Source organism: Microcaecilia unicolor, chromosome 2, assembly GCF_901765095.1.
Source record: "Microcaecilia unicolor chromosome 2, aMicUni1.1, whole genome shotgun sequence".
Lineage (NCBI taxonomy): Eukaryota > Metazoa > Chordata > Amphibia > Gymnophiona > Siphonopidae > Microcaecilia > Microcaecilia unicolor.
Window position 1 is genome coordinate 334991120 of NC_044032.1, and position 18229 is coordinate 335009348.

Here is an 18229-nt window from a genome sequence, read left to right on the forward strand (position 1 = left end):
GTGCACTGCTTTCTCTTTATAAGGTAGCTTTTTATGTATTTATTTTTAAATTTTGTACCTCGCCTGGGACTAAGCAGCTTAGAGGAAAATATCAGCTAAGGTTAATCTCTGCAAAAGTTCACCATTTAAGGCAGAATAAAAAGACCAGTTGGTACTCACATTTGGCTTTTGTGTGCTTGGGAGATTTCTAGAAAAATTAAAAAAATTAAAAAAGAGAATATCAGCAGTTATTGAAAAATACCTGCATGTACCACATTGAGTCCTTTTGAGTCAGCGTTTCTTATGTATTCAGTATCGACAAGAGCAACGAAGTAAAGTTCCTTGAAATTCTTTTTGTTTCACACACAGAGAAAAGCGTGAATCTATGCTGCTTTTGTTGGTGGACGAAGTAGACTGAGGGCAGGATTTGCCATCCACACAGGAGAGAGCATTTGCCCTGAGAGATTTTGTAGGCTCTAATGGGCTCTGGGAGAGCAGTCTGGCCTGATTGTCAGGATGTCATCCATGTGCGTGGCTGATTCCTGCTTGTCCATGGTGAATCATTCAGCATTGATGGCTAAAGTTGCCTTTTGAAGGAGCATAACTATTATTGGATCCATTTATTTCTCCAATGGGCCTGGGTTGTTTTTGCTTTTCTGATATTTTTTGTGTTCTTCAAATAAAAGTTGTGCATTGTTTATTATGACTATACCTGTCTGATTTTTTTTTCCTCCCAAAAATCTTCTTCAGGGAGTTCTAACTTTAGTTTTGTGTCCTATCTCATGATTTACATTTCCTTAGCGTCAGCAGCAGATGAATCCAGAGTCTTGTGAGTTGTGATCATCTACCAGCAGGTGGAGATAAAGAATGCTGAACTGAACTGTCTTATAGGATGGCATATTGCTTGGTCAATCGGTTTTCTCTATTTCCAGCAGGCGGATGGACAGTCTCTGACAAACTCCTGATCTCATCTGATGATGGCTCCTGTTCTGGGTCTCTCAGTTCAGTGGAACTCTTCAGTGGAACTCTGGGGAGTGTGACTGAGCGGGTGCCGACTTTATGGGTCACACCTGATGATATGAGGTACCTGAGGTACCTCCCCTGCCCTTCTCTCTAGTCATTCCTCCATTCTCCTTCCTCACTGAAAAACAAATTGGGGCATGTCTTTAAACCCGTGGTCTTGGCTGCAGGAGAAATTCTGGTTTGAACCAGTATAAAGGGCTTAGTAGCGGAGAGGATCTGAGTGTGCTTCCTGTAGCACTGAGTTTGACAACTCAGGTGAGTTGTGGGTTTACTCTAGTTTTCTTTGTGATCGCTGCTGAAGTTGTTAAATGCTGCTTCTGCGGAGAGCAGTGTTGGGGCAGCGTCTGGGTGGCTGTTCAGGCTCTCCTCTGACAGAGGAGGCTGTGTTTGGGGAGGCCTTGTAGTTTTCTTTGCGAGAGAGAGGGAGAGAGGCTCATTCTCATGGCGCTGAAAGTGATCCGGCAGCCATTTTACAGCAGCTTGATTCGAGAGCTTTTATCTGGCACTGCTTCAGAGGTCCTTACACAGATTTCAGCCGCTCCAGGGGTTTCTCTGAGGATGGGTGTCTTCTGACCATTTTTCTCCCCCGAGTTCATTCTGCTACTCCATAATGCCTGTGTGTTGAAGAAGTCTGGTAGGGGTACTGACAGTTTTTTTTTTAGCCTTTGAAGATTTCTGGCTTGCTCCTTGCCTCAGTTTCCCCCTGATGGACCTTACCCCAAAGAGGAGACATTTACACTGCAGCTCAGAAGTAGGGTCTGTCGCTCCCCTGTCTCCCTCTCAATCTGAGTCATGCCCCTTTCTGCCCAGATGTAGGAGGAGGGGGAGCTATTTACAGAGGAACCAGATCCCACCGCGGTGCAGATGTTTCATAAGGAATATTTGCCTTCCTTTATACCTAAGGCTCTCCAGGTCCTTAATATTTCTTCTTACCCTGCTACACCTGCATCTGCTAATCCTAAAATGACAAGCACTAGAAGACCGCCTAAGTCTTTTCCAATGCATGAGGCTATCCAGGAAATCACTGCTCAATGGGTCGCTATCAGGCTTATTTTCAAAAGAGAAGGGCGCCCATCTTTCAACACAAATCGGCATAATCGAAAGCCGATTTTGGGCGTCCTCAACTGCTTTCCGTCGCGGGGATGACCAAAGCTCCCGGGGGCGTGTCGGAAGCATAGCAAAGGCAGGACTGGGACGTGCTTAACATATGGGCGTCCTTGGCCGATAATGGAAAAAAGAAGGGCGTCTCTGACGGGCACTTGGCAGGCTTTACTTGGTCCATTTTTTCTTGCGACCAAGCCTCAAAAAGGTGCCTGAACTGATCAGATGACCACCAGAGGGAATCGGGGATGACCTCCCCTTACTCCCCCGGTGATCACTAATCCCCTCCCACCCTAAAAAAAACCTTTAAAAATATTTTTTTGCCAGCCTCTATGCCAGCTCAGATGTCATACCCATCTCCATGACAGCAGTATGCAGGTCCTTGGAGCAGTTTTAGTGGGTGCAGTGCACTTCAGGCAGGCGGGCCCAAGCCCCTCCCCCCCACCTGTTACACTTGTGGTGGTAAATGTGAGCCCTTCAAAACCCACCACAAACCCACTGTACCCACATGTAGGTGCCCCCCTTCACCCGTTAGGGCTATGGTAGTGTTGTACAGTTGTGGGGAGTGGGTTTTTGGGGGGCTCGGCACCTAAGGTAAGGGAGCTATGCACCTGGGAGCAATTTGTGAAGTCCACTGCAGTGCCCCCTAAGGTGCTCGGTTGGTGTCCTGGCATGTCAGGGGGACCAGTGCACTACGAATGTTGGCTCTTCCCGCGACCAAAGGGCTTGGATTTGGTTGTTTCTGAGATGGGTGTCCTCGGTTTCCATTATCGCTGAAAACCAGGGACAACCATCTCTAGGGACGACCATCTCTGAGTTCGACCTAAATGTTGAGATTTAGGCGTCCCCGACTGTATTATCAAAACGAAAGATGGCCGCCCATCTTGTTTCGATAATACGGGGTTCCCCGCCCCTTCGCGAGGACGTCCTCAGGAAAACTTGGGCGCCCCCGTTCGATTATGCCCCTCCACGTCATGTCTGTACCCCATTTCCATGCCTAAGCTGGAAAAGCTACGTTTGCCTAAAGTGGATTCATGGGTGGCAGCAATCGCCAGAAAAAGACCACACTGCCTGAGGTGAGGTAAAATTTTATTTATAGTTCCAGAGTTGGTTAAATGCTGTTCCTAGGCTGCGAGCCAGTGCACATGTTCTCATATTCTTATATACCTTTCGTTTAGAGAGTTTTAAGTCTACTCAGTTTTTTGACAGAGGGCAGTTACTTTAAAAAAACAACCTGAAAGTTTGTTCACTTCATTTGTGGAACTTTCTTTTGGTTACCAGAACTCTATTTATATTGGCAATACAGGTATTCCTTTTTTCAGCATCTGTATAAAGGAGTTTGTGGTATAGAGTCAAGCTTAGTGCTGTTGGCTCCATGTTTCTGTGAGAAGTTTTACATTTTTTTCTGAGGCTAGTTCACTGTTTCCATGTCTCTCCTGGTCTCCATGGTAACCATGGAAGAGTGGGAACGGATGTTGCAATGCTGGGATTTTCAACAGGTGCAGTGTTTATAGTGCTTTGACAAGCAGAATAGTTTATTCTGGAAGGTGGCTGGCTTTCAACTTGAAGGTCACAGGTTGAAGGCTGGTTTGTGCATAATAGAAGCTAAAGGAACTCTGCTCTAAAAAGGGCATATTTTATCCCATATTGCTTGCCATTCCATGGCTGGGGCAACTAACACTACACTACAGTGCTAAAGCTTAGCTGTGTTGGTTTTCTATAGCAGCTCTGCTCTTTGGTATTGCACACTGACACTGGCCAATACTCTTGCATACCAGCTGCAGCCACCACTGTCTCAGCGGCACCACTAGCTGTATGTCGTAGTGTCTCTAAATTCATCTATTACAGTTTTGAACCTTCTTATTGTATTGAATAGCTAGTGATATTACAGAGCTACCTCAGTGTAGATGAATAGTTTAGTGGTTAAAGCAACCGGTTGAGAGTGATCACAGAGATTCAGAGGTTTGTGGTTCAAGTCCCACTGCAGCTTGCCATCAATAGTGGACAATGGTACAGCAGTCATATTCTGCTACACCATCTAGCTCTGGCTCTCAGCCACACTAGTTAGCTGCAATGCTACACCAGCCAGTTCCTGACACACTCAGCAAGAAGATAGTTCTGGTTTAGGTATTGGACATCTGATGTGACTTCTAAGTCACATTTATCAGGCTACCTTTTAGAGGTAACTTTTGTTTGGAGAAGATCTAGGGAAGTTGGTTAAAGACCTAGGGGACTCCAAGTCTCAAGAGATTGCCAGAGGATAAGCCTAAAGATTCTTTTAAATGCTCTGTCTCATCTTAGGTTTTGTGAGGCCAAGTACTATACACCAGGCAATTCTAAATTTGAGGGTTTCCATGTCAATAAAGACAAGTCTTCTTTCACGCTGACAGAAAGAACTCGGCTTCAGGTCTAATGATGGGGTCTTGGTTCACTCCTCGAGTTTCATAATAGCAGAACATCTCTCCAGGTTCTATGAGGAGTGGACCAAAATTAACTCAGACCAATGTGTGTTGGAAATACTAAAGCAGGGTTACAAACTGGAGTTCTCTAATTCCATTGCAGATTTTTTCTTGGAATCTTCATGCAAGCTCCAGCCCAAATGTCAATCAGTTCAATCCACCTTGCAAATGCTTCTTCATTCAGGCACAGTAGAGACTGTCCCCAGTTGCGATTGGGGAATGGGAAGTTATTCTATTTACTTTGTAGTTCCAAATAAGGGGAATGCCTTCCACCTGGGTTTGGACTTCAGAAGAGTCAACAGAGTGATAAGCTTCAACATTTCACAATGGGAACATTACAACCAGTAATAGTTTCAGTCCAGCAGGGAGAATTTCTAACCTCCCTGGGTCTCAAGGAAGTGTACTTTCATATTCCCATTTGACCTCCCCCAGAAGATTTCTGTGATTTGCAATCCTTGAAGAACTTATCAATTTATAAACTGATGTTATAAATTTATATAAATTATCAATTTAAAACCACGCCATTTAGCCTTTCCACGTCACCAAGTACATTTTTTCATGGTTATTCTGGTAATGTCAGCCTTCCTTCGCAAGGATGGATTGCAGGTTCATCAATACCTCAACAATTGGCTGATTTGCGACTATTCCTATCAAGAAAGAGAGTCTGCAAGATTCATCCAAAATAACTGCTCCTCTTCAGTCCTTAGGATTGGTATTCAATTTCACAGTTGTTTCTAACACAAAGCTTGGAGTATCTGGATATTTGACATAGGCTTAGGGAAGACATTTCTTCATGTTGCTCATCAGCAAAAGATTCACCCAAGTCAGGATCTACTTTCCCTTCTATGTCCTGGGTTCTGGGAATATGTTCAAGTTCTGGGCACAATGGCCTTCGTCTTGGACGTTGTTCCATAGGCCTTATTCCACATCAGACCGCTTCAGTGGTCCCTTCTCAATCGTTTCCATCTCTCTTGGATGCTCCAAGCCAAACTCAGCCTCAACTGTTGCATTCAGTGCAGCCCTCCTCTGACAATTCAGAAGTGCTCTCTCTCTCTTCAGGTGTCTATCTGCAGCTTGTATGCTGCTAGGGTGTGCCTTAGTTGGGTGCAACAGATTTTGTATTCCTTCCAGGAGTCCGACGGTCAGCTGCCTCCTGAATTGCCAGATATGGAGACGGGATTGGCATATTTGGAGGATTCCATGTAAGACTTGATTTGGGCGTCGGCCAAGCAGTTGCAACACAGGGCGACAGATGCAGTTCAAACAGTGGCTGATTAAGCTCCCTTTTAAGGGCAGGCTGTTGTTTAGTGAGGACTTAGCGAAGGTGGTGAAAAGATCTGGGGACTCAAAGACTCGGCGTCTTCCTAAGCACAAGTCTAAATGTTCTTCTTGGTTGGGTCATGCTCGCAACTTGTTTTAAGATAATAGGTGCTATTGTCCGGGGGTGGCCTAGTTTTAATGAGATCCAGGTATCAGCCCAAGAAGGGTTTTGGAACTCCAGGCTTTGTCCTGTCAAGATACTCCAGATTTCTTCTGAAGGGGTGATGGTGTGCACAGTTCTATCTAAGGTGGTTCCTGTCTTTCATCTCAATCAACCTTTGTCTCTTTCCACTTGCTTGATGTTCGCCATGTACTCCTGCACTATTTGGAAGTGACCAACGAGTTCCATCGGCCAGATCATTTGTTTGTACTTTGCTCAGGACCTCAAAAAGGTAATGCAGCTTACAAAGCTATGATTGCTCTCTGGGTCAAGAAGGTTATCGTGTCTGCATATTTACAAGTGGGGAAACCACTTCTGGCCAGTTCAGGCGCATTGTACCTGAACTGTTGTGACTTCCTGGGCGGAAGCCTTTCTGTTCTTCCTGGAGGAAATATGTAGGGTTGCAACATGGTGTTCCTTGCATACCTTCTCTGGACACTACTGTTTGGATGTCTTCGCTCGGTTGGATGCATCTTTTGGAGTTATCAGTGCTAGCCGCAGAAGCCTCAGGTTCCCACCCTCCTTAAGGACTTCTTTACTACATCCCATGTCTCTGGATTCATCTGCTACTGACGCTAAGGAACAAAAAATTATGCCTTATATGACAAATTTCTTTCCTTTAGTCACAGCAGATGAATCCAGAGGCCCACTCTGTTTTTTTCCTGACAGTTTCTCTTTTGGACCGTGCTATTGCATTTTTATATTTTAGATGGATTGTTGTAATTGGTTTTATGGGTTTGCAGTTCTTGGTTTATCACTTTTCCCTATGGGAAAGGAGAAATGTTATAATTCTGTTTCCTTCTACTTTGTTATGAGAAATACTGACTGACCAAGGAGCATTTGGACCTATAAGACAGTTCAGTGCTCTCTATCTCCACCTGCTGGTAGACAGTCACAACCCACAAGTCTCTAGATTCATCTGCTGCAACTAAAGGAAAGAAAATGATCAGGTAAGACATATTTTTTAGATATCAATGTTCATGTGGGTTTTCATATGGTTTAGCATAATAGAGCCTAGACAGTCAGCTGTTATTTTCTATGTTTTGTAGAAATCTAAAATCTGATGTCAAATAGATCACTGTACACTTGGCAGTAAGGTGATTTGCTTGGCCACAAATCATAGAAGACAGGTTACTAATATGCTCTTTCAGTCTGAATACTTGTGAACTGTTTTGAAAGAAAGATGGTCAATACATTTTTGTTTTGTTTTTATTAAGATTTAAAAAAGTGGGCCTGACTTACTAATTTGGATAAAGTAGTATGGTTGCCTTGTTAGTCCACTTTAATGCACAGAAATAGATTAAATAAAAACAAAATGTTTTATTGAACTAACAACATATTTCTGGACTCATTTTGAGTTAGCTGATAATAGTATATGGTTGGCAGTTTACATCTATGATATAGGTAGGGTTATATATATATGTGTACATGCAATTAACACACATGCTTCATACTTAATCCTTAAACAATAAATTCATTTTATATGTTATTTAGATTCCCAGCATTTTGTCATAATTGTGTATTTTTGGAAGCATTCTGATCATATGTGGCTGAGTTAATGGGGCAATTTCGATACTGTAGCACTATTGTAGTTGATAATAAACATTCTTGGCTCTTAAGTTGTATTTAATATATGAAACTTAATTCAGCATTTAAGAAAAGAGTGCTAGCAGTTCATCATGTACTAATAATGGTTGACCCCAAATGGAATGAAGTTTGAAAATAAAAACAGAAATTGTAACCTCTGGTAAAATATTTGTATGATTACGAATAACAGATTTTGTGGGAAAGGAATACCATAGTGTAAAGCCTTGGTCTTCACTTCCAGTTTTGAAGGGTTGCCAACAGATAAGGTTGTAGCAATATCTCTAATGAATATGCATCAGGTAGATTTGCATGCCTACTAACTAAGTTACATACAGACCTCTTGCACATATATTCATTAGGGGTATCCTGAAAACCTGACCTGTTGAAGGGCTCTCAAGGACTGGAAGTGAAGATCAAGAAAGCCTAAAAGTGGTTCAAACATCTTTAGTTTTTGACTTCTTTTTTTAGGCTGGTAGTTGAGTCCATTTTTGTTTTCTTCCTTTTATGTTTGTTGTCCACCACTTTGATCTTGCTAATGAATCGCAGTATATGAAGACTTGCAATAAACATAAACTCTGACCTTGCTATTCTTAATTTTAAATTTAAGCAGGCATATATATTCCACTTCCATTCTCAAGGGTTCAAGGTGGTTTACAATAATTATAAGATTGGTAATGTATTGAGTGCTTTAATTCATCTACTACGGGAAATAGTTTCATAACATGGCACTAGATTAATAGGACAGGGAAGTACATCTTTTAGGTGCTGCTGTCTTTTTAAAATACTAGCACAAATCCTTCAGAAACTGTGCTTAGATTGAATGTGAGGGTGTTATACTTGTGAGTGTAAGTGTACATGAGTACTTTATAAAATATGTATGTAAATTGTGACTGCACATGCTCTGGCCAGACTCTGCCCCTGAGCTTGCCTACTGTACAAGTATATGCTGGTTGCACTGTGCATACTATTAGGCATGACTTGATTTTATAAGAGCCCATCTATGTGTGAAAATGGTTGATAAATGACCATCATATAGAATATCATAACTATCCAAAATCTAATCATCCCATCGCGTACTTAGACATAATCATTCCCAATCTACTGCTTTCAGGATAATGTAATTGTGGCCCACTGTCAATTTTTATCAGTAAATCTGCCACATTAGCACATACGATTTTGAAGCATTATAGAGCTATTTGGTAGATATATTATAAAGTCACAATTTCAGAAAAGATTCACATATTTTAATGAGTACAAATCTTGCTATAACAAAGTAAAATGACCTTCATGCATAATGAATTTCTGATTGTTATGGACTATAAAAAAAAAACTATGACAAAACTTGGATGTCTGCCTTTTCTTTTTTTTTAACTTATCACATATCACCAACAAACTGTGATAAAATGAAATGCGTGTAATAATTCAAGAAAATATTTAATAAAAAAAATGAGAAAATATGTAATGATCGTCCACCAAAAGATTAAGATGAGATCCAAGAATTGGGAATTAAAGAGGAAAATACTAATAAACCTCAAGGAACACCCCCAGATTACTCTCCATAGCCAGCCCTTAACAGTGAACACATGGGTCTGTACTTGAAATACTCTTGGTTTTTGACACCAGGAGTTTTCCTCTACAGCTGTGTTTTTTCCCCTTCCTGTGTTATGACTCCTGTCCAACTCAACATTACAGCAGAGGTGCAGGGACTGTCTCTTGGGGGCAGTGTTCCCAGATGTGGTTGTGCAGTACTGTGTGTCCTTCAAAACAATAGACATAAGTAGTGGTAAGTTTCCTTCTAGAATCATTCAGTTGTGCTCGCTAAGTCTGACCCCTAGCTATTGCTGTCGTGTGAATACTGGGACTTCTCTCCCCTCTTACACTCATCTTTTAAGGGGCTGTGAACTGAGGGCCCTGACTTCGGAATCCAATGGATTGCCTCTGGGTCCTTCCATGAAACTGGGTCTACATACCCTTTAAAAAAAATATATTATAGCAGGCTCATTAGGATCGAATTGCTATTTCTGACATACATATACATAATAAAGATGTTCTGTAATAATGGGTTCTAGAGATTATTTAACATAACGAAGAATAACTGCTAGTCCTTGTAAAATAGGTAAAATGTGCCTTACTTGGGGATCTGTTTACTAAGGAGTGGAGGAGTGGCCTAGTGGTTAGGGTGGTGGACTTTGGTCCTGGGGAACTGAGGAACTGAGTTTGATTCCCACTTCAGGCACAGGCAGCTCCTTGTGACTCTAGGCAAGTCACTTAACCCTCCATTGCCCCATATAAGCTGCATTGAGCCTGCCATGAGTGGGAAAGTGCGGGGTACAAATGTAACAAAAATAAAAGAATAAAATAAGCTGTAGCAAGAAGCTGCTTTAGTACACCCTTACGCGAGTCTTTTGCACATACTAGAGGCCATTTTCTATTTTTTGTATTAATGGCCATGTGCTAGTGTTGGAGCAAACATGGTGGTAAAAGTTATTAGTTAGATGAATTGAAAAGTGTGCCTGACACGGCCATGTTTCAGCTGGTAAGGTCTGCTTCAGGGGCAAAACATCACTTTATGATGTTATCCTTTCACTTCTTCATAGGCAATACAGGACCTCCAGCATCTGCCAGGTCAGTGACCCCCCTGATGGTTGGAGGACCTGCATTGCCTATGATGAAGGGAAAAGTTAACATCATAAGGTAATGTTTTGCCCTTATCAGCTGTGCTCTACACTGATTCTGTGGTAAATTCTAGAGTAGTTCCTTAACTGCTAGCTTACAAAACTGTAGAACAGGTAAACGTAAATCAGTGTTTTACTCTCTTTCAAAAACTACAAAGACTAGGGGACACTCAATGAAGTTACATGGAAATACTTTTACTTTCAACAATTTTTATTGACGACATGCATAACCAATACAATTGTTTCATGACATAAAATGTTTGAACTACTCAATCTAATTCAAAGACATAAAGCTACTAACATGGGCCGCCATCAACAAATTATTTCTTACTTAACAGCTTTCACCCTTAACCCAACCCCCTATGCTGTATTGCTATTACAATCTAGCAATGAGCATAGTATCAAAACCCTCCCCCTAATGACCACAAACCCCCTTTACCCCACCCATCCCCAGATACAAAAACAAAGCCCTCTTTCCAGATCCCGTGAGGTCTGGTTTCTTATGACCCCATGAGACCTCTACTGCAGGGAAATTAATGACATCATACTACCTTACCCGCTACCCAACCATGTACCTTCACAATTAAATGTGGAACTTACATGGAATCTGAACTCAAGGAGTATTCTAGTCGGCCAGGTAGCACCCTCACAATACATTAAGCACCAAACTTCTGCCTCTAGGAGACAGGAGAGGACAAATAAGGCTCCCAAAGCTTCAGCAAGCGAGTTTTATGTTTATAGGAGCTCTTCGCCTCCCTTGCCTACCAAGTTAACAATTGATGTAGCTGATTGCGCCAGTGCCAATATACAGGAGGTGCATCTGACATCCAGGTCTGCAAAATACATTTACGTGCCAGCAGACTAGCTTTCCGGAGCAACATCGTCGATTCTGCCAGGGCTCCCCTCATGAAAATACTCTTAAAATGAAGAGGAGGAAATATTTTTTCACTCAATGAATAGTTAAAACTCTGGAACTCATTGCCAGAGGATGTGGTATCAACGGTTGCTGTATCTGAGTTTAAAAAAGGTTTGGACAAGTTCCTAAAGCCTATCCATAGTGTGGTATTGAAATAGACATGTGGAAAGTCACTGCTTGTCTCTGGGATCAGTAGCATGAATCTTGCTACTATTTGAGGTTTTTGCAGGTACTTGTGACCTAAATTGGCCACTGTTGAAAGCAGAATACTGGGCTAGATGGACCATTTATCTGACCCAGTATGGCGGTTCTTAAGAAGTAGCCCTTACTGAGCGAAAGATGGCCATTTCGGGCACACTTTTTAATTCAATAATTAATTAAGTCTTATATTCTTTTTACCACCATGTCTGCTTCATCATCTTCATTCCTTTTGGAAATTGCGGACCACCTACCAGTTTACTTTGTGGGACCATGCACTAATATTTCCATTAGCATGTGCTTTAAAAAAAAAAAAATAACCATGTGAGCACTTACTACCACCCATTTTGTAAGTGGTAAGGGCTCATGCAGTATCCCCGCACTAACTAGTTAGCACCACAGTAATGTAGATGTGCTATCTGGTTAGTGCAAGAATGCCCACACTCCATCCCTGATACCGCCCCCTCAGATAAAATTAGAAACAATTTTTTTTAGCCCATGGTTAACACGCACACATTTTGAAGTTACTGTAGGATGCTTAAGTGCATCCCACAGTACTCCATTTTTAGCTGCATTAGGTGCGTGTTAGCAGCTAACAGTTTAATAAAATGACCCCTTGGTTTGTTAGACAATCATGTGGCATCTCGGACACTAAATTTTTATTTGGTGCCACGATTGTCCGAAGTCTTTTTCTGTTTTGTTTTTTTTAATTATATGTGTAGATGTGTATTCTGGTCTTTATGATGCTTGCAATGCAGATGTTTCAATCTGGAATTTATGTTGATAATGTTGGATGAATTACTGAGTTTGAATGTAATGCTTTGATTGGGTTACAGCGTGAACAGCCAACCATAAGAAGTTAAAAGATCATTGTCAAAGTAATTGGATAAGATGATACCTTCATAAACAAAGTGAATGTTTGAAGATGGCAAGTTTCAGCTTGCTTGAGCAAAGCAGTGGTGTAGCCAGAAGGCAATTTTTGGGTGGGCCCCTACTCCTACCGCACACCTACCCCACTCCCAATAACTTACAAATCCGTGAGTGAATAACTAATTCAAATAGGCACAGTTTTCAGACTCTCTTAAAAGTAGCCCCAGAAGAGAAGAAAAAACACCCACACAACACACGATAAGCCAAAATAAGTCACCATACTAAAATACAATGCTGCCTCATTATTCTCCAGTAACAAGTCAATATTCCTTTGCAGCTGTTTTCATGATTCAGAGTGTTGTACATAAATTCCAAAAGCAAAAACGTAAAGGTAACCATACTGGGTCAGAGTTGCCATCCTGGATGCAGAAAGTATATATTGATGTCCGGGGGCCTCCATGGACCCTGGCCCTTTCTCACAGGTATATGTACAGGGAATCCTCAAATCGGGGCTATTTACATATAGGCAAATACTCCTCTCCAGGCCTATTCTTGTAGCCAGGTGACAGTATACACAGGCTATATACCTATAACATTAGCAAAATTCGCCCTTTCCTCTCTGAGCACACCACCCAAACTCTCATCCACTCTCTCATTACCTCGTGCCTTGACTACTGCAACCTACTCCTCACTGGCCTTCCACTTTGCCATCTATCCCCCCTTCAGTCCATTCAGAACTCTGCTGCACGTCTTATCTTCCGCCTGGACCGATCATATCACCCCTCTCCTCAAGTCACTTCACTGGCTTCCGATCAGGTACCGCATACAGTTCAAGCTTCTCCTATTAACCTACAAATGCACTTGATCTGCAGCCCCTCCTTACCGCTCTACCCTCATCTCCCCTTATGTTCCTACCCATAACCTCCGCTCTCAAGACAAAGCCCTCCTTTCAGTACCCTTCTCCACCACCGCCAACTCCAGGCTCCGCCCTTTCTGCCTCGCCTCACCCCATGCTTGGAATAAACTCCCTGAGCCCATACGTCAGGCCCCCTCCCTGCCCATCTTCAAAGCCTTGCTCAAAGCCCACCTCTTCAATGTCGCCTTCGGCACCTAACCACCATACCTCTATTCAGGAAATCTGGACTGCCCCCACTTGACACTTCGCCTATTAGATTGTAAGCTCTTTTGAGTAGGGACCGTCCTTTTCTTAAACTGTATAGCGCTGCGTAACCCTAGTAGCGCTCTAGAAATGTTTAGTAGTAGTAGTAAAACAAATATGGTCTGGTATCACTTTCCCTCCTCTTTCCACCCTTCTTTCCCCTTCCCCTGAGGTCTGGGATCGCTCTCTGCCTCTCCACTCCCTCTTCCCCTTCGATCTGGCATTGCTTTTCCTTCTCTCTCCACCCACCTTTTCTCTTCCCCTGAGGTCTGGCATTGCTCTCCCTCTTCTCTCCACCCCTTCTTCCCCTTCGAACTGACAACACCAGATGATCTCTCCACTCCCCCTTATCCTTTCCCTGCGGTCAGGTTGACATCGCTCTTCCACCTCGGCTGTCTCCACCCCTACCCTGCTCTGCAGACCTCCAAGCTTTCCAGGCCCACCGGCAGCATCAGCGATGTAAAAGCTGCCTTTAGCCTGCCCCTGAATCTTTCTCTGTACAGCTTCCTGCGTAGGCGGGACATTGTACAGAGAAGACTTCCGGGGCTGGCTAAAGGCAGCGCTCGTATCGCTGATGCACGCTCCTGGTGGTCTGGAAGTTTAAAAGGCCTGCAGAGTGGGGGAGGGGGGAAGATGAAGCGAGGAGGGAGAGCGATACATTGCAGTAGTTGAAGGGAGGGGATGCCAGAACGGAACCTTCATTGTAGCAGCAGCGAGGCATGTTGGGTGGGCGGGCCTGGAGGGAAAGTGGCTGGGCCCGGGCCCATCCAGGCCCGCCCGTGACTACGCCCCTGGAGCAAAGGACTGTGTCGCTTGTGAAATCTTGCTGTTTTGAACATTTATTATCCTTTGAATATATCATCTCTACTTAAGTAGATTTAGATTTATTACTTATCGTTTCCAAACCTGAGATCAAGACGAGTTATGTTTGGGTACACTGGTTATTTCCCTGCCCAATTGTTCTTACAATCTGAGTTGCATGTGAAACAATGGAACATAAGCATAACATAAGCATTGCCATACTGGGACAGACCAAAGGTCCATCAAGCCTAGTATCCTGTTTCCAACAGTGGTCAATCCAGGTCACAAGTACCTGGCAAGATCTCAGAACAGCAAAACAGATTTTATGCTGCATATCCTAGAATATACAGTGGATTTTCCTAAGTCCATCTTGACTTGCCCAAGGCCACTAGGAGCATTGGCGGGAGGAACAGAATTTGAATCTTGGTTTTCCTGGTTTGCAACCTGGCTACTACTATGTTAATTTTTGTTTAATTTTATATTGCTTAATGGCAGTAAACTGACAAAGGTCTCCTTTCAGTTTGCTGTCTTGTTTTATATTACTAGTCTTTTTACCACCTCCCCAAATTGGTACCAGCCACTCGCAATTTAGAGAGGTAAAAGACTAGGAAGGCCACGCGTATGAGAAAAGCAATTATTTAATTATTTACCAAGAGAAAGACAATTACACATGCTAGTTTCTCATGTGGAGAGCAGGGGACACAAACATGTGGTCTGACTGACTATTAGATTGTAAGCTCTTTGAGCAGGGACTGTCTTTCTTCTATGTTTGTACAGCGCTGCGTATGCCTTGTAGCGCTATAGAAATGCTAAATAGTAGTAGTAGTAGTAGTAGTCTGCCACTGCCTCTCCAACGTAATTCTCTGGTTCAATTGTTTATATGCCTTTTGTGTTAAGCAATGCTTCACATTACGTCAGCACTTATCTTCCTCAGAGATCATTCTGTTCTCTGTTCTCATCATCTATTTTCTCTTAAGTTGCTAAATCACATTCTTCTGTCCATCTATAATTGCACCTTTTCCACACCAGCTTGCCCATAAGGGTATCATAATATATCATAAATTCCTGAGTTTACACAGGCTCATGTTCTTTAATAAATTACAGGCTTCTCAATCTCTGATAGAATCCAGAGTCGCACCGGCTTGTCAGCCTCTGCCTGTTTTGACCTGTGCTGGGGTGCTGACCTGTGCTCATGATTCTACAGTCTCTCTGGTATTCTCTTTTCTGCAGGCTTTAGAGCAGCCTTTCTAACCACAATTGTCTGCTTCTCTTTGCAGTTTGTCCTTATATCTCCATATAGGTATCTATTTTCTATAGCAGAATTGTGGAAAAGATTACCTAAACACCTTTAGATTCAACCTGACCCTTTTTTTTTTGTACTTACAAGTTCCTTAGTCCTACACCTAATAAGAAATGAGATTCGTAGAATCAATTTTTGATCTCGTCCACTTAAAAACAGTGGGACTGATATTCACAGGCACTTAATCTGGCTTGTAGCAACTTTAAGCAGATAGGAGGTGGCGAGAGGGATATTGAGTAGCACTAACGTTTATAGTGCTGCTGAATGTCCTATCCAGACAGTGCTAAGGTGGCCTGTAAGTGGAGCTTGGGCAGTGCCAGAGGTTATATGGTTAGCAGTTACAGTCAGACTGCTTATCAGATAAAGTGAGGACAGCAAAGAGGCTGGCCTAATTTTATCCGGTTAGTGGTCTGAATATGGCTGCACAGGATATTTAGTGCTAGCCGGTATCTCAGTACCAGTACTGAGTATCCAGTTTCATTTTTAACTGTGGTGGCTGGCCTTTTGCATAAACACTAATCGCTGCTGTTAAATATCTGCCATATTCAGTTTAACTGTGAGGATTTCACATATGGGACTGTATTGGTTTTGTCTCTGAATCATGTACTTTTGAGCTCCTTAACAACAGAATTTCAACTTTGTATTTGGTGGAACTGTGAAGCCAAGATTTATTTAGCTTGCCACTTACAGTGGTGTGGAGACATTCGATTATACAACTATGATGACTTCAGAGTTGAAAATTTTATCTTGAAGATTGTGGTAGTAGTTACTGGTCCCACTAAAATTTCTTTTTATAATAAAAAATGTATTTGTAGCCTGCATTATCATTGTATCCTAAGTGGAGAACAAATTTACATACATAATATGGCATGTTATTTTTGTAGAGGTTTTCTGCTCTTACATATAATTTTTCTGAAGTAGCTGATACTACTGACACTTTTTTTTTTTTAATTATAGGGTGTTATTCCCTTTTCATGATGTTTGGTGGTTATGAAGACATAGAAGCATATGAAGATGACCTCTATCGTGATGATTCCTCCAGCGTGCAGAGTATTGACAGTGAAGTAGAGTGTCATTTATACAGCCAGGTTCATTATGCACAGAAACATAACATCAGTGGGCAGGAGGAGGAGGAGCAATTACTGCCCTCTGTGGTTGAAGAGAGCTTGAATGACCTAAAAAGTGATGATAAGGAAGAAGAGAAGAGCCTTGTAATTTTGTCAGATAGTGATGTCATCCAGATTTCAGATGGTTCAGAGGTCATCATCCTTTCTGACTCTTCAGAAGAAGATAGTGTTTATAGTACCAAAGGCAAGAAGTTGGTGACATATCAGACAAAAGGTACCAGACAAGCCACACCAAATAGTATCAAAACCATTGGACACAGTTTCCCAGATAGCTGTCATTTGGATACAAGAAATCATCGTAGTCGGAGAGAAGCAGAAGAATCCAGTGCCAGCACAAGCTCTAGGTCTGCCAAAATCCATCAGATTTTGATAACTGAGGAAAGTTCAGCTACAGAGGACAAGGAGGAGAGCTCCCTTTCAGAAAGTGAACTAAGTGATAATATAGAGAGCTGGATGCTACTGGGATGCCATAAAGAGGACGGAGACAACAGCATCCAACTGAACATTAAGAGCTATGGGACATCCATCAGCGAAGAAGGTCAGTAGAATCCAGAGTTTCTGTTCCTCAGTGGAAAATGTGGAGCAGCATTAACAGAGATTGAGTTATGGGTGAATGAAACCTTAACATCTTGTTGCTAGCTTTATGACCCTATCATGTTTTATTTGCCCTGATTTTTAAAGTAAGAACAGAATAAGTGTATACAAAGAATGTGTATTAAAATAGAGAAACATGCCAAAGAAAGAGAATAGCAGAAGTATTAGTGAATATAGTGGTAATGATATGTTGTATTGCACAAAACAAATTGTCTCCTCTTTACTGCTAGGTCAAGTTGAGGTTTCACAGTTAGCACAAATTAACTGCAAACGTTAACGCATGGTAGCTGCAAAACATCAGCAGTAATTGTACCAGGAACATACACTACTAGGGTGAAGAAAGCTGTGTGGCTACTATAGGGCAGCAGTTACTACTGCAAGTTAACATGTATTAACAATACCTGCATTAACTGGAATGTGCATTCTCTCCTCTTCTGTGTCCTTTTTAACTTGAAATCCTGTATTAATGAGCCAATGTAGTAACCTTGTTTTAGAGCTTTGCATGGTTTCCTAATGCATGCATGATCTAGAACAGCTGTGACTCCTTGTGAGTTCTTTTGCATTTTTGGATGGCAAATATGCATAGACTACAGACAGACTCGCATACGTTGCAGTAAGTATCTTTAATATGATGCCAGAGTAAACAGCTACACAGCTTCTGGTTAGAAGATATTCATGGCAGTTTCTAGCCTCCCATGCATGGGTAGGGGGCATGAAGGATCTGGACTGTAGGGACTTGCGTCTGCAGCCCCACAGTGCACAAAGAAAATAACAGAGCAAAAGGGCAAGGAAAGGAAAAAGAAGCTCTAAAGAAGATCTCTAAAAAACCCTAGTTTATAGTGCAGTCAGAGGCAGATGCAGCAACCAAACGTAAAAAAATCTAAATCGTTAAAGTCCCTAACGATTTTAAAATAACGAAAAATGCACCAAAAAAAAAGTCACACATGCTGAGATCGGTAT

At 42.2% G+C, this 18229-nt stretch overlaps 1 protein-coding gene across 1 annotated transcript in view; it reads left to right on the top strand.

Moving 5' to 3' along the window:
- ZCCHC7 (zinc finger CCHC-type containing 7) overlaps positions 1–18229 on the top strand; it is a 746336-nt gene that overhangs the window by 17107 nt on the left and 711000 nt on the right. The window contains exon 2 of the mRNA XM_030194364.1: positions 16506–17213. Coding sequence (XP_030050224.1) covers positions 16523–17213 — 691 coding nt within the window. The 5' untranslated portion in view covers positions 16506–16522. The remainder of the gene's footprint in view (positions 1–16505; positions 17214–18229) is intronic.